General features: G+C 34.6%; 1 protein-coding gene across 1 annotated transcript in view; it reads right to left on the minus strand.

The window, feature by feature from the left end:
• The window catches only part of LOC123234050 (cation channel sperm-associated protein subunit beta-like), a 168612-nt gene that overhangs the window by 132456 nt on the left and 14143 nt on the right, over window positions 1-22013 (minus strand). Inside the window, exons 2-4 of the mRNA XM_044660001.1 lie at window positions 13143-13231; window positions 8561-8707; window positions 6110-6170 (exon numbers count right to left, since the gene is read on the minus strand). Of these exons, the coding sequence (XP_044515936.1) occupies window positions 6110-6170; window positions 8561-8707; window positions 13143-13231 (297 nt within the window). The remainder of the gene's footprint in view (window positions 1-6109; window positions 6171-8560; window positions 8708-13142; window positions 13232-22013) is intronic.

The raw sequence follows: 22013 nt of genomic DNA on the forward strand, positions 1-22013 counted from the left end.
AAGTTGGAGAGGAGAGAGTTGATAGTACAGGAAAGAAAGCCTGGGAGAGAACTGAGTGGTTAAGTGATTAGACATAGTGATGCAAATAAAGATTAGGTTTATGTAAGAGAAGACAAGAGGGTAGAAAACCAATAGATTGTGGTCAGATGAAGGGTTTTCAAACTGTTCAAATATAAAAGTGGTAAATTTGTGGATGATGGCAATATCAAGGATATGACCTTCTTTGTAAGTGAGATGGGATGGAAGAATAGCTCATGGAAGTGTTAGGGTCCTTTTTTGAGTGAGCCAAAGGAAACAAGACAGACAATGCAAAATACACAGAGAGTAGAGCTTTATTAAGCTACACAGGTACATACGCGGGGGAAGAGACCAAAAGGAGTGGTCTCCCCCACCTAAGTAAATTTGCAACACCCTTTATATAGTTCATAGCAAGATTTAGAGCAAAGGTGGTTATCACTCTAAGGGCATGGTCTATAGGCTCCCGCAGGGGCCCGTTGGGTGGGTTGTATACAAGGTCTTATCTAGGATACACACTTAAGCTTGCAAGGAGTCTTATCTAACATACACACACAGCCTGTAGGTTTGGGCAAGGGTCAGTTTGGCCATCCACAGAAGGGGAGTAGTTTGAGAAACTGAATGGTTTGGGTATTTGAGAGGGAATCAATATGAAAGTTGAAGTCTTCTAGTATGAAGTCAGGATGTGGGAAGGAGAGAAAGATTTGAATTTATACATTTCTGTTAATTGTCTACATATCTTGGATACAATAAACTACCTAAGAAATTCTATATGAACCACCTCCCACCCCAAACTACTCCTTTCCTTCTTTTTTTTTTAAAACGCCTTACCTTTTTTTAAAAACTCCTTACCTTTTGCCTTGAAAACAAAGTATTGGTTTCAAGGCAGAGGAGTGGTAAGGGCTAGGCAATGGGGGTCAAGTGACTTGCCCAGGGTCACACAGCTAGGAAGTGTCTGAGGCTAGGTTTGAACCTAGGACCTCTCATCTCTAGGCCTGTCTCCCACTGAGGTACCCAGATGCCCTCAACCCCTTTGCTTCTTATGCTATGTATTACTTTGTTTTGTATAGGAGATTTTCTGTTAAATGAAATAAAAATATATTCTTTATCTTTAGTAATTGCCTCTTACCTTTGTTTGGCTAAGAATACATTGCAAATTCATCTAGCTAAAACAAGTAAGCATTACTTGTAAAGAAGATAAACTGGAACATTTTCCAATAAGATAAGAGATGAAGCAAGGATGTCTATTATCATTACTACTATTTTATGTGTTGTATATTGTACATGGTACTAGATTGTTCTGTTTAGTGTATTGTGCTAGAAACATATAACAAATAGAGCAGAAAAAGAAATTGAAGGAATTAGAGTAGGCAATAAGGAAGCAAAGTTATCACTCTGCAGATATGATGGTATCTGTGGAGAACCTCAAAGAATCAACCAGAAAATCAATAAAAACAACTAACAATTTGAACAAAGTTGCAGAAAACAAAATAAACCCACATAAAATTTTCAGCATTTCTATTTACTACCAACAAAATCCAATAGCAAGAAATAGAAAAGGAAATTCTACTTAAAATACCTGTAGATGATATCAAATATTTGGGGGAATACCTATCAAATATCATCATAATACAAAAATCATTTCATAAAGCTAGAAAAATTATTAACAAAATTCATCTGGAAGAACAAAAAGCCAAGAATATCAAAGGAATCAATGGGAAAAAATGTGACTGAAGGAGACCTAGTCATACCAGATCTCAAACTACATTATAAAGTTGCAACCATCAAAACAATCAAAACAAAACAATACTGCCTAAGAAATAGACTAGTAGCTCAGTAGATCAATGAATTTTGCATAATGTATACTGTGCGGTAGTTAATGACAATAGTAACCTAGTGTTAAGCCCCAATATCTAAGCTTTTAGAAGAACTTACTATTTGACAGAAACTGCTGGGAAAACTAGAAAATAGTATGGCAGAGAGTAGGCACAAAATAATACCTTTATATAACCAAGGTAAAGTCAGAATGTATACATAATTTAGAAATAAAGGGATTTTGTTTGCATAAAATCTTTTCAATTAAATGTAATAAAAATTATCCATTTAATTTTTTATAATATTCTTTGTGTTCTCAGGATCCTACATGAGTTAAAGGAATTATAGGTTAAATCTAATACATAAGTTAATATTACATCACCTTGAACAGTCCACCTGGGATCAAAGCAAAGAAGCACTGATCCAGGATGAAACTAGATATAGAACAGAGAATAAACAGTGATCCAGAAGAGAATGACCAAACCTTCTATAATGTACTTTCCTGTTCTGGAGAGTGCCTTAATGAATATTCTATAGACTCCAATATTGCTATTTCTGCTATTAAAGGATCTTTAACTTTAGAATGCTTTTGAAGTAGCACCTTATCCACCTGCTCTTCTACTTCTGTATCTAAGCATTAGGTATTGTACCATTACCTCAAGTTTGTCACATGTCCCTGTGCTCTAAAATTCCAATAAAAAGCCTCCGCTATGTATTGAATCAGTTCTGCTCCAGTCTCTCTCTCCTCTCAGTAAGCCCACATGATAAGCTGTTTCCTCTTTAGATGTCCTACTCTTAGTGCTGCATGCCTGCTCTGGCAGCAGCAGCCTTAGACTAATCTTTGCTAGACTTCCTATCAGTTTTCAAAGCAGATTAAATCAAATAGAGTGTTTTTCCTAGATGATTTATGTTTAGGGGCTTATTGAACATCATTATCTCTTTCTGTTTTTCTGTCTGTTCCATTGATGTCTATTTTTTAACTAATAGCAAATAGTTTTGATGAATGCTGCTTTGTAATACAATTTAAAGTTTATAAGTGCTATTCTGCTTTCATTTCCTACCTTTTCTCATCATTTTCCTTGATAGTCTAGATCTTTTTTCCCCACCAAATTGATTTTATTATTATTTTATCAAGTTGTTTAAAATATCTCTTGGGAAGATGGTGGCTTAGCAGCAGTGAAAGCTGGAAGCACTGTGAGAATCTTCTCAGAACAACCTTAAAATAGCACCTCAAAATGACTCGTGTCACAGAACCAAAAAAAAGGATGGAGTGAAGTAACTCTCCTGTGGGAAACAATGTGAAAGGCAGGCATAGAGGGTCTATTCTCATAGGATATGGGGGAACCAGAAGCAAATATGTGCACAAAGGAGTGCAGGCTACTCCCTACCACACCTACTGAACCTAGGCAACTTCAAGACCCCAGAACCCTGCCTAAGCCAAAAGCAGAGCATCCTACACTCACCCTTAGTAGTCCTGGGCCCAAGAAGAAGCCTGCAGTAAGGCCACAAAGTCTATAGTAGTTGGTAGATTCAAGCCTGTGGTGAAGACCCCAGGTCCAGGACAGAATAGCTCACAGTGCTATGAGTCCTACAAGTCATCAGCAGTTCCTAGAGGAAACTGAATCAGCAGTTTTCAGAACTCCCAGCCCACAGGCCATCATTCCACCTTGAAAGAAATGAAACTTGCAGAAAACCAAAACTAGATCTGAAGGTAGCAGAAAGAAAACACTGAAGTTGAAGAGAGTGTACTCTCTACCCTAAGAACAGAGCCCACCTTTCAGCTATAAGTAAAAGTTTTTTAAAGGATGGGGGGAGCCTGGGAAAATGAGCAAACAGTAAAAGAAACGCTGAATCATAGAAAATTTTAATGGAGACAAAGAAGAGCATGGTATAGACTCAGTAGGGAATGGTGAGATCAAAGCAGCCACATGAAAAACTTTTAAAAAAATGGGAATTGGTCTTAGGCACTGGAAAATCTTGAAAAGGAATTCAAAAATCAAATAAGAGAGGCAGAAGAAAAATTAAGAAAAGAAATGGAAATAATACAAAAAGAAAATAACTGCTTAAAAAGCAGAATTGGCCAAATAGGAAAAAAGGCACAAAAATCCAATTAAGAAAAGAGTTCCATGAAAAATAGAAGTGATCAAATGGAAAAGGAGGTTCAAAAGGTCATGGAAGAAAATAATTTCATAAAAATTAGAATTAGGCAAGTAGAAGCTAATGACTTTGTGAGACATTAATTAATAAAACAAAACCAAAATAATGAAAAATAGAAAAAAAAAGAGTTATCTGAAATGACTTCATAAAATTCCAAATTCTGAGTCCAATTCCATTGTACTATCACTACTCCATACTATTTAAGCTTTTCCTTTAGTTACATGTTTATTATAAATTTTGTTTAACACTGAATTGTTGCATGTTTTTATTCTTTTTTAGTTCATGAAATTCTGTTAGTACACATGGATATACTATAGTTGCATTTGTCTATTAATCATTCATTATTGTGATGGTGGTTTATTTGGATACAATATGACTTTTATACTTGTTACTTTATAGTTCTTTTGACGTTATTATTGCTTGATGTTATACATATTTGTTTATATTCTGTGAACATGAATATAATGCTCTAAAAATAACAGATAATATCTTAAACATAATTTTAGCCTGCAGTCCCTGAAGCTGTCTGTGAAACAATGCATGCTCTTTCTGATGCCTGTATTGCTGTTGTATATTTTCTTTGAGATGACTACCTTGGATGCTGAGTTTATCTTAATTCTACTGGACACTGTCATTTATTTTGATGTGATGATGTATAACTGAATGTCAAGTGTAATATGGTTTTTTAAAGAACTGAAAAATTTGTAATATGGTTTTTTAAAGAACTGAAAAATTTGTGACCCTGGGGAAGAATGTAGAATCCCAAGAAGTTTCCAAGGATTTGTTGTGGATCTTGGAGATAGATGCTAAGTTAATCCACTATTTGGGGGTAAAGTTTTCTATAGGAATATATTTTTCATTAGAGAATTCAAAAATGTTTTTATTTTTTGGAAATAGTTTCACAGTCAATATTATTGTACTAGCAGTAGATATAACTTTTCCATTACCAAGAATCTAGATGTTTTTAATTTGACAATCAAAACAGGTAAGATTATGCATTTCTATTATTTCTGCTTTGAATCTAAAATTTTTTTCTTAAGTTCAGATATCCAGGCATTTTTTCATGACCACTAGTTAACCCAGAAACAAAAATGAAAGGAGAAAAAAGATGGGAGCAGTCTCTTGGCAAATATTGCAATTGAATAATCATGGAGAGCTCTGCAGGATTAGAGGAGCATGACTCATCATCACACCTTTCCCCATTTTTTTTCCATTGCATTTTGAGGAAACAGTGGATTTCTCTTTAAGAGAGCAACATAATAGAGGTAAAAATATAGTAGTAAAGATATAGAGAATATAGAGGGCATAAGGCGTTGATGGCAAACCTATGACACGCATAGCCATTTTTGATGACACGTGGCTGCATGTGGCTACATACAGAGAAGTATAGGGCCACATGCCAAAGATGAAATATTTGCTGTAGTGTAGTGTTGACACTCTGTGCATTATAGATGACAATTCTACCTATATTAATTTATTATTTTGGTTTATTAAATACAGTTATATAGTACAATTACACATTTTTGTTATTTAAACTACAAATATAACAGAATTATGTTTTTTTTTTCTTGAAGTGACACACCACCCAAGTTTTGCTCAGTTTTTTGGCGAATTTTGACACACCAAGCTCAAAAGGTTGCCCATCACTGGCATAAGATAAAAGAAAGAAGAAGCTTTAAATGAAGGATATCTTATTAAAACTGATGTTTTTCTACCTATCAATTCTTGAGAAGTTTCTTTGCTGGATAATCCATCTCCCAAACTCTACTGTCAAAAATTGGTTTTGCCTAAGGCTCTGTCTTTTGTTTTCTTTTCTATTTATAATGGCTCCCAATTGCTTATAAATTTATAATCACAAGTTTATATGGGATCAAATATAGCATCTCTAGCAGGGAGTTAAGAAAGTTCTGGATCTTCAAAGACTTCTGGGACTTGAAATTTTTCTGCTCATCTTGATATTGCAAATCAAAGTGACATTAAGGTCCCCTTATTGCTGCATCTGGGAATCCTGAATAATCTCAAAAATCTTTTCACCATACCAGTTCAAAATTAGATTAAAAACCATTATTTTCATCAGAACAATTAACCTTTAGGTAAGAGAACTAATACATATCATCCTTACCTTTTTCATCTATAATTGTTTCTCTGGGAATACTAATGAACCAACCAGGCTGATTAACTTGCTTAAACAAAGAAGAGAGAAAAAGGTTTTATAATTTCTGATATCAAATTTTAATCTATCATTATTTGAAAGAATATATAAATAATTCATTGTCTAAACCTTCCACTCTACTTGAAGTTAAAGAAATATTATTTCAGTTTCAAAGTGGAGGAAACAGTAACTGAGAGGTAAAGTGACTTGTTATTAAAGATTGTGTAGTAGGTGGGTGGAGGGAGGGCAATATTGCAGACAGAATTCAAACACAAGTATTGTAATGCCAGGTCTAGCACCCCTTTCACTACATAATGAGGTAATACCTAAAATAAAAAAATTCACCATAATGAATATATAAAGATTGATACATGTAATACAGCACTAGAGAAGAAGTACAATCTGAGCATATGACAGAAAGGATTGGATAGCTCCACATTGCCTAGCACAGTATCTTCCATGAAAATGGAATTCATTAACTATTTGAATGAATGGATGAACTCATCATTCTTCTTGATCTCTTTGCATCATTTGGAATAGATGACTGCCCTCTCCAATATGATCATATTCTCTCTGGACTCTTGTAAATCTGATTCCTCATGCTTCTCTTTCTGTCTATCACTCTATGACAGCTTGGGCTCTTTAGGTGTGAGAACCTTATTGGGAATAATATCAATGATTCTCATCTACACAAACACAAAAGCATTTTTAGGGTGATCGATCCAACCTGAACAAGTGCAACAGCTAACTGAACTATTGGAAAATGCCCCATCAGTAAGGGCAGTTCATGATGTTAAAGTCACAGATCAGGGACTGGGTAAAGTTAGATTTGAGGCTGAAGTAGAGTTTGATGAGAAAGTTGTTACCTAGTCTTATTTGGAAAAGCAAGGCTTTGACCAGATATTGCAAGAAATTAAGGAAGTAAAGACTCCTGAGGAATTAGAAATCTTTATACTTAAGCATGGTGAAAATATTATTGATACTTTAGGAGCTAAAATAGATTTACTTGAGATGGAACTGAAGAAGCTAAATTCTGAAATCCAACATGTAGATTTAGAAATATTATAAATTTGTTGGAATATCCTTGGTGAACACTACTGGAAACAGTTTTGTCCAGAACTAGGCAAAACCACAGTGATATCAGCACCTTATCTCCTCTACCAGTTTTCCTTATGTGGAAAGAGTCAACACAATGCAGAAGCTATTTTGGGGGGAAGAATCTAAGGAAAAATGTCTTATATGAGCAGGCAATCTTAACTGACAAAGAACTAAAACTGCTTATTAAAAAAAGTTACCTCACTCTCCTCTGCTAGATCATCATCTGAATCACACTTATTAATTATGGGCATAACATTTCCTAACCAAGATTTTGTCTTGGGCCCTCTTTTTCCTATATCTGGGGTCTTTAACTTTATTTTTGTTTTGATCATATAATCCTTTGACAATTTTGTAAATCCCATGGACTCAATCTCAAATAATGTTATTGTTTTCATGAATAAAAATGTTTTAAATTTAGAAGCAGGTAGGTGGCAGAGTGGATAAAATGCTGGACCTCAAGTCAGAAAGACCTGAGTTCAAACCCAACCTCACATTTACCAGATGTGTGAACCTGGGCAAGTCACTTAAACTCTGTATAATAATGCATTTTGAATAGCAATTAGTATTATTTTGAATGATTGCTACTTTTTAGTATAATTTGATGACTGGTATTATTAGACTTTCTTCCTTCTCACTTTAAAAATAATTATTTCCTTTAATATTCCTGGTCTTTTATTCATCCAGAAAAACATTAAAAAAATTTTCCTAGCTCTACTTTCCATCTACCTGACAGTTGGTTAATAACAATGACAGTTATGAAGATTATTTGGATAAGTTCAACATTAGCAACAGTTGAGAATTTATCAGCTATATACTCAGTAAATGTAATTCGTATGCCACATTGTCTTCAGTTTTATGTTCTCAGAGGAGTAATGAATATCATCTTTCTTGTCAATGTTCGATTTTGATAAAAAAATTGTAATAGTTAACCAAAGGCTGAATTCATTAGCTATGTAAAAGCCAGCAACAACAAAAAAAATTGGATTGATTCTGCAAATTGATAAGAAATAAATACAAACATATCAGCACTGCTTTCTACTAGGGGGAGTTGGAATTCCATTCACCCTGTTTTATATAAACAGACTGTCTTTTATTCAGTTATAATTATTGACTCTTCAGATTGGGCTCAATGTTCTTTTGTTTATCATTTTTGCCTAACTGATTTTAACTGTTTCTCTTCTAAAGGCATGTCCTTTCAAACCTCCCAATAAAGAAAAACATCTCTCAAGGGAAATTTAACACATCATGTTAATCATGAATCAATATAAAGTTAATCACTGCTAAATATAAAGTGGCATAATTTAGTACATTTTTTAAAATTACCATTGATAAATTAAAGTGAAAGACACCACTATAAGTGCTATTCGTGATAGTCATGGTGGGAGCAAGTCCTCTTGATGTAAATAGTTTTATTGTTTTCTCTTTGCTTTCCAGAGCATTGAATCCAGTTAAGAAAAAACACTGAACTTCCTTTGGAAAAAGAAAAAAATATATTAAAATCTTCATAGGTATGGAGAGAGTAGGCAAAAATAGATCATATTACTCAATAAATAAGGGATAGGGTGAGAGAACCAGATAGTAAAGAGCAATGCTCTTCAAAAAAATCTTTAATAGAATATAATTAATCTGTACTGGTTCATATCCAAAAATCAGAAAAGGCCCAGCTTACAATGAATGCAGTATATTCAAAATTGTTTATGTTATATCTAACAATGCTTTCTATCTCTTGTTGTGAAGATGAGATTAACTTTCTCCTGCCCATTTTTAGATTTAATCACCAGAAGCATATACACCCCACTTACACTTGAATGGAGGAAGTCTGTGACCCACATGTGTGGAAATGGATGACAAATCAGAAACTTCTGACTGCCCCCTGAGCAGTGCTAAGCAAAACTACAGACCATTCTCCCTAATGAACATAGATGCAAAAATCTTAAATAGAATACTAGCAAAAAGACTCCAGCAAGTGATCAAGAGGGTTATTCATCATGATCAGGTGGGATTTATACCAGAAATGGAAGGATGGTTCAACATTAGGAAAACCATCCACATAATTGACCATATCAACAAGCAAACCAACAAAAAACACACAATTATCTCAATAGATGCTGAAAAAGCCTTTGACAAAATACAACACCCATTCCTATTGAAAACACTGGAAAGTATAGGAATAGAAGGACCTTTCCTAAAAATATTAAACAGTATATATCTAAAACCATCAACAAGCATCATATGCAATGGGATAAATTAGAAGCCTTCCTAATAAGATCAGGAATGAAACAACGATGCCCATTATCACCTCTATTATTTAATATTGCACTAGAAACACTAGCAGTAGCATGTAGAGAAGAAAAAGAAATGGAAGGTATCAAAATGAGGAGACTAAGTTATCACTCTTTGCAAATGATATAATGGTCTACTTAAAAAATCCTAGAGAATCAACTAAGAAGCTGGTAGAAATAATCAACAACTTTAGCAAAGTGGCAGGATACAAAATAAATGCACATAAATCATCAGCATTTCTTTATATTTCCAACACATCACAGCAGCAAGAGGTAGAAAGAGAAACACCATTTAAAATCACCCTAGACAATATAAAATACTTAGGAATCTATGTACCAAAACAAACACAGGAATTATATGAACATAACTACAAAACACTTTCCAAACAATTAAAACTAGCTCTAAGCAATTGGAAGAACACTGAGTACTCATGGGTAGGATGAGCTAACAAAATAAAAATGACCATTCTACCCAAATTAATTTACTTATTTAGTGCCATACCTATCAAACTACCAAAAAACTTTTTTACTGAATTAGAAAAAACTATACCAAAGTTCATTTGGAAGAACAAAAGATCAAGAATATCAAGGGAAATCCTGAAAAAAAATATGAAGGAAGGTGGCTTAGCAGTACCAGATATTAAGCTATACTATAAAGCAGCAGCCATCAAAACAATATGGCATTGGCTAAGAGACAGAAGGGAGGAAGTGGAATAGACTTGGGGTAAGTGACATCAGTAAAACAGTGTATGATAAACCCAAAGACCCCAACTTTTGTGACAAAAATCCACTATTTGACAAAAACTGTTGGGAAAATTGGAAAACAATATGGGAGAGATTAGGTTTAGATCAACATCTCACAACCTACACAAGATAAATTCAGAATGGGTGAAAGACTTGAATATAAAGAAGGAAACTGTAAGTAAATTAAGTGAACACAGAATAGTGTACTTGTCAGATCTCTGGGAAAGGAAAGATTTTAAAACCAAGCAAGAGTTAGAAAAAATTACAAAGTGTAAAATAAATAATTTTGACTATATTAAATTAAAAAGTTTTTGTACAAACAAAAACAATGCAACCAAAATCAGAAGCGAAACAACTAACTGGGAAAAAATCTTTGAAAAAAATTCTGAAAGAGGTCTAGTGACTCAAATATACAAGGAGCTAAATCAATTGTATAAAAAATCAAGCCATTCCCCAATTGATAAATGGGCAATGGACATGAATAGATAATTTTCAGATAAAGAAATCAAAACTATCAATGAGCACATGAGAAAGTGTTCTAAATCTCTAATAATTAGAGAAATGTAAATGAAAACAACTCTCGAGGTACCACCTCACACCTAGCAGATTGGCTAAAATGATAGAAGGGGAGAGTAATGAATGTTGGTGGGGATGTTGCGAAATTGGGACATTAATGCATTGCTGGTGGAGTTGTGAACTGATCCAACCATTCTGGATGGCAATTTGGAACTATGCCCAAAGAGCAATAAAAGAATACCTGCCCTTTGATCCAGCCATACCATTAATGGGATTATACCCCAAAGAAATCATAGATGAATAGATTTATACAAAAATATTTATAACTGCGCTCTTTGTGGTGGCAAAAAACTGAAAAGCAAGGGTATGCCCTTCAATTGGGGAACGGCTTAATAAATTGTGGTATATATTGGTGGTGGAATACTATTGTGCTCAAGGAATAAAGGTTTTGTATTTAAAATACATAGAGACCTTTGTTATGTACATGAGAGTATGAGCCATTCCCCAATTGATAAATGATCAAAAGACATGAATAGATACTTTTTAGATTAAGAAATTATGAAAGAGAATTTTTTTATTCCTTTGTCTATTTTAAGTTAATTAATCAGAAACTTGAAGTACTCCTACTTAACAAAGAAATTTCACACTTAGTCATTAACAGTTAGTCCTAGAATTAACACTTAGTTATAGAGATCCTGCTCTGTAACCAGAGACTTATATGAGTGGCCTAGGGTGGTCATGGACCTAAAGAAAGGCTTGTTAGGTCAAAGTGCTCTGAGGTACAATGAAGTCACAAGTTTATTATATATAAAGTTAAAGATCCCATTCCCCCAAAGCCCAAGAAAGTTTCCCACAGTTACAGAGAGCAGTATTTTTTACTATAGTCAAAACAAAAGCCTTAGAAGCTTCCAGTGTAGATAAAAACCCATACTAAACTATCAACTATGTGCGTTATCACTAGGTGAAGCCTGGGATATCTCGTTAGGCCGGAAAGCCCCTGAAGTTCTCAGCCTTGATGGTATTAAACAATTTTTTGAGCCTCATTATTTTACTTTAATTCTGGGCAAAATGACCTGCTAAGGGTTTGACCTTGGCTGTACTAAGCAGCTGCATTCTTGGTCAAAGGGGAACAGTGTTAGCCCTCCTCATGCTGGATTACTGAGAGTCCAAAGCTTTTTTAATAAGACTGTAATGTATTTTAAAGAAATTTGAGAATTATGAAAGGAATCAAAGAGGAATCTCAGATTTTGATCTTAGATATACTACTCTGTCTCGATCATGATAGGGAGAAAAGTCAATACACTGCTCTGCTGCTCTGTATTGATCTTTTGTTGGGGTCCAGATAAAAATATCTACTTGAGATTCTAATTTCTTTCAAATGCTCCCTACATATTCTCCCTTCTCTTCAAAATAACATGATTTATTACACAGGAAAACTTTAAATAATGAAAGAAGTTATAAATTGGTTATAATCATCAGTTATAGTTGGATCTGATAGGAATTACAAATCAAATTGTTTGTTTATAAAAGAACTAAGTGTTAATGACTAAGTAAGGAATAAGTGTTAATGTTAATAAAACACTAACGTGTTAATGACTAAGTAAGTGGTACTTCAAGTTCCTGACTGAATATCTTAAAATAGACAAAGGGAATAAAAAGTTCCCTTTCACAAATTCAAAGCTATACAGATATCTCTTCCACATGTGACTTTCCCTATCACAGTTTTGGTATATTGCAGGTCAGTATAAGAAATTAAATGGAAATTTTTTGTGTTTTGCAAATACCACAGATGACATACACAGGCCAGCAGATGACACAGAAAAGGTTTAGAAATTCAGAAATGCATAATATATATTATTGTATGATATCAATATAATTTGCCTTTTAATAAAATAAATATACACAATTTCTTTTTTTAAAGTTAAAATGAGTAAAAAGTTAAAGTTTACATAAAGAACAAAAAAAGATGACAAAGAAGAGTTGAATAACTTATTATTGATCTACATATAGCTTATGACCAAATTCTTAAGCCAAATCTTACAATAAGATAAGTCTGTCTTTGTAAATCTGTGTTTTGCTCTGTTTTTGTTCAGAAAATTCTATGCACACAAGATAGGATTTTGGAAAGAAAAGCACTATAAGTTTTTATCATTTATGTCAGTCTGTTCCTCCTTACATTACCGAATGCTAAATGTTTTTTTAAAGGATGAGGGAGGAGGGATTGAAGGGGAAATAGAGTGAGAGAGGGTGTGGGAGAGAGAATTGGAAATACTCAATGGTCCTTGAAGAGTTTATAGAAATGTTCATGAAAAACACTAGACACCCCAAAGTGATAAAAAAATGATTCTGGGAATATAACTTACCAGATCTCCTGAGTAAAGAAACAACTTGATCTCTTCATACATCATTTTTTGGTCAGGAGATTGGCAATTAAATACTGCAGAGAATGTTTCTGAATGACACATAAAACAAAGAAAGAGATAGCTGTATAATAATAATTTTCAATAAGAACATAAAGTGTTTTTAATGTTGATATGGATAAATTGGAAATGGATTAGAAAATTAATGTAGTAGCTTTAAAAAGTTAAATAAAAAAAACACACACAAACTGGAAAGTTATTTCTTTCCTTTTAATTGGAAGGAAGCTGTCTTCAGGTCATAGCTACTAAGCCTCCGGTAAGACTTCATATTTAATTAATAAACAATCTCTCCCTCAAGCTTTAAAAAATACTTTCCTAACAAAAACTCTGAGCAGTAGGCAATGCCAACATTATTAAGGATGTTAATGAAAAAATATGAAGGAAGTTGGATTAACTGTACCAAATCTCAAACTGTACTATAAAACTGCTACCATAAAAACAATCTGATACTGGCTAAGAAATAGAATAGAGAGTCAATGAAATATATTAGGCACTCAACACATAGCAGTAAATGAGTATAGTAAGCTAGTTTTTGGCATATCCAAAGATCTAAGCTTTTTAAAAAAAGAACTCACTATTCAACAAAATACTGCTGGGGAAACTAAAAAATGGTATGGTAGAAACTAGGCATAGACAAACATCTGAAGCCCTATACCTTATAAGGTCAAGTAAAAATAAGTACATTATTTAAAAATAAAAGGGGATCCCATAAACAAATTAGGGAAGCATGGAATAGTTTACCTGTCAGATCTATAGATAAAGGAAAAATCTATGTCCAAATAGGACATAGAGAATTTTGTGAGACTCAAAATAGGTAACTTTGATTACATTAAATTAAAAAGGATTTGCATGAGATTCAGCTCCAGGAGTGGAAACAGGATGGCAGAATAATACTCAGCAGCACTGTGCCATCATGAGAATCCTGCCCAACCAAGATTAAAATATTTCCCACAAAATGAATACAGGAGTGAAAGAACCAACAAGGACACAGAGTGCAACAACTTGCAAGAAAAGAAAAACCCAAAACATAAGCAACAAACATCTGGGGTGTTATGATTAAAAATGATGAGGGCCAAGATCAAAAGGAAGAATAGTATTTTAATAAAAGCCATGCTGATAGAGATAAACTGACCACGCACCTGTAAGAAACCTATTCCAACCTCACCTCAGCCATTTACCTTTCCTCTCTCCACAAGCTCAGGTAGTTAAAGAGCAAGTTCAAAGTCACTACAGGAGTTTATATCCTTCTCTTACATCATCTACCATGAGGAATCATGGGAAATGTAGTTTCAAAGTCTCCCACATGTCCATAGAATATATATACATACTTTTAAATGGCATTTCCCAAATTTCACTTTTACAGGGGCATTGGTATGAGAGGAGAGCAGACCCAGCAAGAAGCTATAACACTGAGGGAAGAGTAAGCCAAGAGCAAGCCACACATCCCCCCACCCCACATCTGCTATCCAAGGTTTGTGAACCTATGCCCAAGCCAAAATCCATACTCTAAGATCCTACCTGAGCAAATTGAGGTTCAAGCCAACCCATACCCCTTGAAATTTCAAACCTGTGGAGAAGTCCTGAACCTCAGCCCAGGGAATTCTAGTCTGGGCTTGGGACAAGGACTTAATTCACACTTTGGGATAGATGATAGTACTAAGTACTAAGTACTGACCTTTTTGCCTAAAGCTCAGGGAAGAGCTCCAAGATAGGACAATCAAGGGTGTGTGTGATTGGGTCAAATACACAGTGAGACCAAAAACTTAAGACTAAAGCTAAAGTTAGAATTTGGTCTGTCCCTGACTTGATCAATATCAGAGTGAAATCAAAAGCTAAAACCTAAGCCTGAGGCAAGTCTTTTAGCTACCAGCATCTAAAGGTCAGTTGAATCAGCAGGGGGAGTGGGCTCTCAGAGCTCTCAGCCCTCAGAACATCACATTATCCCCCCAAACCTACCTATAATTAGATAGTAAAAATGAGCAATGAAAACAAAAAACAGTCCCTAACTCTAAAGAATTTTTAGAAAGACAAAGATCAAGGGACAGAAACAGAAGGGGACAGTGAAAGCAAAGGAAACACATTCAATGTCCAAAAGAATTGAACACAGATTCTCAAGAACTCAAAAAGGACTTCAAAAACCAATTAAGAGAGGCAGAGGAAAAGTGGGAAAGAGAAATGAAAGCGATGTGAGGAGAAATGAAAGTGATGCAAGAAGAAAGGAAAGTGATTCAAGAAGAAATGAAAGTAATACAAGAAGAAATGGGTCAATTTAAGAAGGAGAACCAAAAACTGACAGAGGAAAATCAGATCTAAAAAATCAGAACTGACCTTCTAGAAACTAATGATTTTTTTTAACCCTTGTACTTTGGTGTATTGTCTCATAGGTGTATGCATATAAATGATATGTAAAAAACAAGGGTTGAGAGAGTTGTATTGTGAGAAAAGGGAAGGGAGAGATAGAGTGGGATGAATTATACAACATAAAGAGGGATGAAAAAACATTATAGAGAGGGGAGGATAAAGGTGATGAAAGGAAATGCTTAAATTTTACTCTTATTGTAACTTGCTCAGAGAGGCAAAAACAAGTATGCTAATTGAGTATATAATTTTGTCTCACCCCACAGAGAAGTAGAAGGGCAATATGACTGGGAAAGAAGGAGGTAGTTGGAGGGAGAGGTATGTGTGACATAAAGCAAAACACTGGTGAGGAGAAACAGAGAGAAAGGGAATAGAGCAGCATTTAAAGGGGATAATATGATGGAGGGCAATGCACAGTTAGTAATCATGATGCTGAATGGGAATGGAATGAACTCACCCATTAAAAGGAAGCAGATAATAGAGTGGATTAAAAACCAGAATCCTACCATATGTTGTTTACAAGAAACACATTTGAGATAGGGTGACACACACAGATTCAAGGTAAAAGGCTAGAGAAGAATTTATTATGCATCATCTAAAATAAAAAAGCAATAGTAGCAATCATGATACCAGACAAACCTGAAGTGGAAATTGATCTGATTAAAAGAGATAAGGAAGGAAATTAAATTCTGTTAAGGGGTATTATAAACAATGAAGTAATATCATTACTAAACATTTATGCACTAAATGGCTTCTAGATTACTAAAGGAAAAATGAAAGGAGCTCAAAGAGAAAATAGATAGTAAGACCATATTAGTGGGAGATTTAAAACTTGCCCTTTAAGAACCAGATAACTTGAACCTAAAAATAAATAACAAGTAAAGGAAGTGAATAATGAAATGCTAGAAAAATTAGAGTAAATAGATATCTGGAGAAAATGAATAGGAATAAAAAGGAATATACCTTCTCAGCAGTACAAGGTACATATACAAAGTTTGACCATGTATTAGGGCATAGAAATATTGAAAACAAATGCAGAAAAGCAGAAATAATAAATACAACTTTCACTGATCATAATGTGATAAAAATATACTTAACAAGGATCTATGGAAAGGCAAACTTAAAATTAATTGGAAAGGCTTCCGGGTTAAGATGGCTGCAGAGTAAAAAGCAGCTGCTTGACCTCTCCTAACCCACACATACAGGACTCCTCAAGAAGACATAAAAACAAATGCAGACGAACAAAGGGACCCCACAACAGGGCACAGCATTGAAGGTTCCTGGAATCGGGGCATTTCCATGCTATCAGGGGATGAAACAACTCTCACTAAAATGCGAGCTGAGCATCCCCCTCACTCCCCCACATGACCTACTGTGACAAAGCCAGAGAAAAACAGTTAGAGCAAGTTTGGGGCACCCATTAAGTCATTGGCAGCTACCTGGCATCACCAGGGCCTGTTCCTGAGAGCAGCAAGACTTAAGACCTCAAGAGGCTAAAGAATGCTTGGAATTTTAACAGAGACCGTGAGAGCAGGTTCAGATGCGTATCCTGAGCATAGGCATGGACCTTGAGTTGGGGACCCAGTGCAGAGAGGTTCACAACTCTGGAAGCAGAGCCCTGAGACTGTTAAAGGAGCTTCAGGCAGAAGAACAAGAAAGGGGACCACCAGGAGGCTTGACCCGGAGAACAACTAGACCTGAGACCTCAGGAGCCTAAAGAGCACAGACAGACCCTGGGTGTGAGGATAAAGCTGACATGGTGCTGGGGTAAAAATGGCAAGCCAGAAACAGAAACCCCAGAAGAGAATGATCAAGAAGAAAACTTAAACACTCAAAAACTTTTACACAGAAAAAAATCCAGACAACAGAACAAACAGCAGAGGAGAACAAACAAGTAACCATATCCAAACCTTCCCCCAAAAAATGAAAACTGGTCACAAAGTCTTGAAGAGTTCAAATCTGAGATTATGAGAAAGATGGAAGAGATCTGGCAAGAAAATAACATTTTAAAAGGCAGAATTTTGCAATTGGAAAGTGAGGCAAGTAAACTGATGACCAGAAACAACTAGGTTGAAAAGGAAAATCAGTCTCTAAAGGCTAGAATTGGGCAATTCGAAAAAGATGCCCCCAAATCAAAAGAATTGATAAGCAAACTGGAGACCAAAATCAAACAGCTGGAAAATAGGATAGACCAAATCAAAAAGGAAAATCAAAAGCTTATAGCAGAAAACCAGTCTCTAAAGACAAGAATTGGGCAAGTAGAAGCCAATGATCTCTAAAGACAGCAAGAAAAAATAAAACAAAGTCAAAGGACTGATAAAATAGAAGGAATCATGAAATATTTTAATGAGAAATTGACAGACCAAGAAAACAGGTCTAGAAGAGACAATATGAGAATCATTGGTTTTCCTGAAAAAGGAGAAATTAATAGAAATTTGGACTCCATACAAAAGGAAATTATTCAGCAAAACTGCCCTGAAGTTCTAAAACAAGAGGGCAATATATACATCAATAGGATCCATAGATCACCCTCTACACTAGACCCTGAAAAGGCAACCCCCAGGAATATAATAGCAAAATCCAAGAGCTTCCAAGTAAAAGAAAAAATTTTACAAGAAGCCAGAAAGAGACAATTCAGATATCAAGGATCACACATGATCTGGCAGCCTCCACACTACAAGACTGAAAGGCTTGCAATATGATATTCAGAAAGGCAAGAGAACAGGGTCTACAACCAAAGATTACCTACCCATCAAAACTGATTATATATGTGCAGGGGAAAGTTTGGGCATTCAACAAGATAGAAGATTTCCAAGTATTTGCACAGAAAAAACCAGGACTAAAAGGAAAGTTTGATATCCAACCACAAAAATCAAGAGAAACATGTAAAGGTAAATAAGAAACAGAAGGGTAAGTAAGAAAAGTCATATTTTTTTCAATTTGCCTCTTTAAGGACTTCAATAAGATCTAATTATTTGTATTCCTAAGTGGAGAAATATTATGTATAGTTCTCTGTAGTGAACTCTATTCACTATTATAGTATTCACTATTATTGTATTAGAAGAATTATTCATAGGGAGAGGTTGGAATACTAACTGGTCTAAAATGATATGGGGGGTGGATAAGGAGGGGTGAATAGTAGAGGACACAAGAGAAACCTAAAAGAATAAGAAAAATAGGATATTCTGTGACACACAAAGAGGGCATGGGAAGGGGAGGGGATGAATACTATTATAAGAAGGAGAAGAAGAGAGCATTAAGAGGTAATATTTAAACCTTACCCTCAGTGCAATTAACCCTGAGAGGGAAGAGTAGCTATATCCATTGGGATATAGAACTCTATCTAACCCTACTGAGAAAGTCAGAAGGGATAAACCAAGGGGATCAGGGAAGTGGGGAGATCAAAAAAGGGAGGGGAGAAGAAGGGGGACAGAATTCATTAGGCCTTAAAAATAAAAAGAGGGGAATAATAAGGGAGGGGGTAGAAAGGGAAGTAACTCAAGGGAGGAGATGAGGTTTACAGGCTTAAAGCAAACCACTGGCTTAAAAGGAAATAGTTTAAGGAGAAGGGGTAGGAATGGGGGAGGATTTGAAAATGTCAGCGAATGCACAACTGATGATTATAACTCTGAATGTGAATGGAATGAACTCACACATAAAACAGAAGCAAATAGCAGAGTGGATTGGAAACCAAAATCCTACCATATGTTGTCTTCAAGAAACACATATGAGGCAGGTGGACATACACACGTTTAAGGTAAAGGGCTTGAGCAAAATCTTTTGGTTTCAAATGAGAAAAAGAAGGCAGGAGTGGTGATTGTGATTTCAGACAAAGCCAAAGTAAAAATAGATATGATTAAAAAAGACAGGGAAGGTAATTACATCCTGATAAAAGGCAGTATAGACAATGAGGAAATAACATTGCTCAATATGTATGCACCAAATGGCATAGCATCCAAATTCCTAAAGGAGAAACTGGCAGAGCTCAAGAAGGAAATTGATATTAAAACCATACTAGTGGGAGATCTAAATATTCCTCTTTCAGATCTAGATAAATCAAATCAAAAAATAAATAAGAAAGAGATAAGAGAGATGAATGAAGTCCTAGAAAATTAGATTTAATAGATATGTGGAGAAAAATAAATAGGGACAAAAAGGAATACACCTTCTTTTCAGCTGCACTTGGTACATTCACAAAGATTGACCATGTAATAGGGCATAGAAACATTGCAAACTAAGGCAAAAGAGAAGAAATAATAAAAGTAACCTTCTAAGATCAAAATGCAATAAAAATAATAATTAATAAGGGCACCTGGACAGGCAAATCAAAAACTAATTGGAAATTAAATAATATGATTATCCAAAACCAGTTAGTCAAAGAAGAAATCATAGAAACAATCAACAATTTTATTGAAGATAATGACGATGATGAGACATCCTACCAAACTATGTGGGATGCAGCCAAGGTAGTACTCAGGGAGAAATTTATATCCTTTAGTGCTTATATTAACAAATTAGGGTGGGTAGTGATTAATGAATTGGGTATGCAACTTAAAAAACTAGAAAGCAAGCAAATTAAAAATCCCCAGATGAAAACTAAATTAGAAATACTAAAAATCAAGGGAGAAATTAATAAAATCAAAAGTAAAAGAACTATTGAATTAATAAAGAAGACTAGAAGCTGGCATTTGAAAAAACAGATGAAATAAACAAAGTACTGGTTAATCTAATAAAAAAAGGAAAGAAAAAAACCATATTGATAGTATCAAAGATGAAAAGGAAGACCTCACCTCTAATGAAAGGGAAATTCAAGCAATCATTAAAAACTATTTTACAAAATTATATGGTAATAAATATAGCAATCTAGGAGATATGGATGTATATTTACAAAATATAAATTGCCTAGATTAACAGCAGAAGAAATAGAATACATGAATAATGCTGTATCAGAAAGAGAGATTGAACAAGCCATCAGAGAACTCCCTATGAAAAAATCACCGGGGCCTGATGGATTCACAAGTGAATTCTATCAGACATTCAAAGAGCAACTAAACCCAATACTATACAACTTATTTGATATAATAAGGAAAGAAGGAGCCCTACCAAATTCCTTTTATGACACAAATATGGTACTGATTCCAAAGCCAGGTAGACCAAAAACAGAGAAAAAAACTACAGACCAATCTCCCTAATGAACATGGATGCAAAAATCTTAAATAGAATACTAGCAAAGATACTCCAGCAAGTGATCAAGAGGATCATCCATCATGTTCAGGTGTGATTTATACCAGGAAGGCAAGGTTGGTTCAACATTAGGAAAACCATCCACATAATTGATCATATCAACAATCTAACAAAGAAAAATCACATGATTATCTCAATAGATGCTGAAAAAGCCTTTGACAAAATGCAACACCCATTCCTATTGAAAACACTGGAAAGTATAGGAATAGATGACCTTTCCTAAAAATATTAAACAGTATATATCTAAAACCATCAACACGCATCATATGCAATGGGGATAAATTAAAAGCCTTCCCAACAAGATCAGGAGTGAAACAGGGATGCCCATTATCACCTCTATTGTTTAATATTCTACTAGAAACACTAGGAGTAGCACTTAGAAAAGAAAAAGAAATGGAAGGTATCAAAATGAGGAGACTAAGTTATCACTCTTTGCAAATGATATGATGGTCTACTTAAAAAATCCTAGAGAATCAACTAAGAAGCTCATAGAAATAATCAACAACTTTAGCAAAGTCGCAGGATACAAAATAAATGCACATAAATCATCAGCGTTTCTATATATTTCCAACACATCACAACAGCAAGAGGTAGAAAGAGAAACACCATTTAAAATCACCCTAGACAATAAAAAATACTTAGGAATCTATGTACCAAAAGAAACAAAGGAATTATATGAACAAAACTACAAAACACTTTCCAAACAATTAAAACTAGATCTAAACAATTGGAAAAACATTGATTGCTCATGGGAAGGACGAGCTAACAAAATAAAAATGACCATTCTACCCAAATTAATTTACCTGTTTAGTGCCATACCCTTCAAATTACCAAAAAACTTATTTACTGAATTAGAAAAAAGTATAACAAAGTTCATTTGGAAGAACAAAAGATCAAGGATATCAAGGGAAATCCTGAAAAAATGTGAAAGATGGTGGCCTTGCAATACTAGATATTAAACTATTCTAAAAAGCAGTGGTCATCAAAACAATATGGTACTGGCTAAGAAACAGAAGGGAGGATCAATGGAATAGTCTTAGGTAAGTGATGTCAGCAAGACAGTATATGATAAACCCAAAGAGCCCAACTTTTGGGACAAAAATCCACTATTTGACAAAAACTGATGGGAAAATGGGAAACAATATTGGAGAGATTAACTTTAGATCAACATCTCATAACCTACACCAAGATAAATTCAGAATGGGTGAATGA

This window comes from Gracilinanus agilis, chromosome 2 (genome assembly GCF_016433145.1).
Source record: "Gracilinanus agilis isolate LMUSP501 chromosome 2, AgileGrace, whole genome shotgun sequence".
NCBI lineage: Eukaryota > Metazoa > Chordata > Mammalia > Didelphimorphia > Didelphidae > Gracilinanus > Gracilinanus agilis.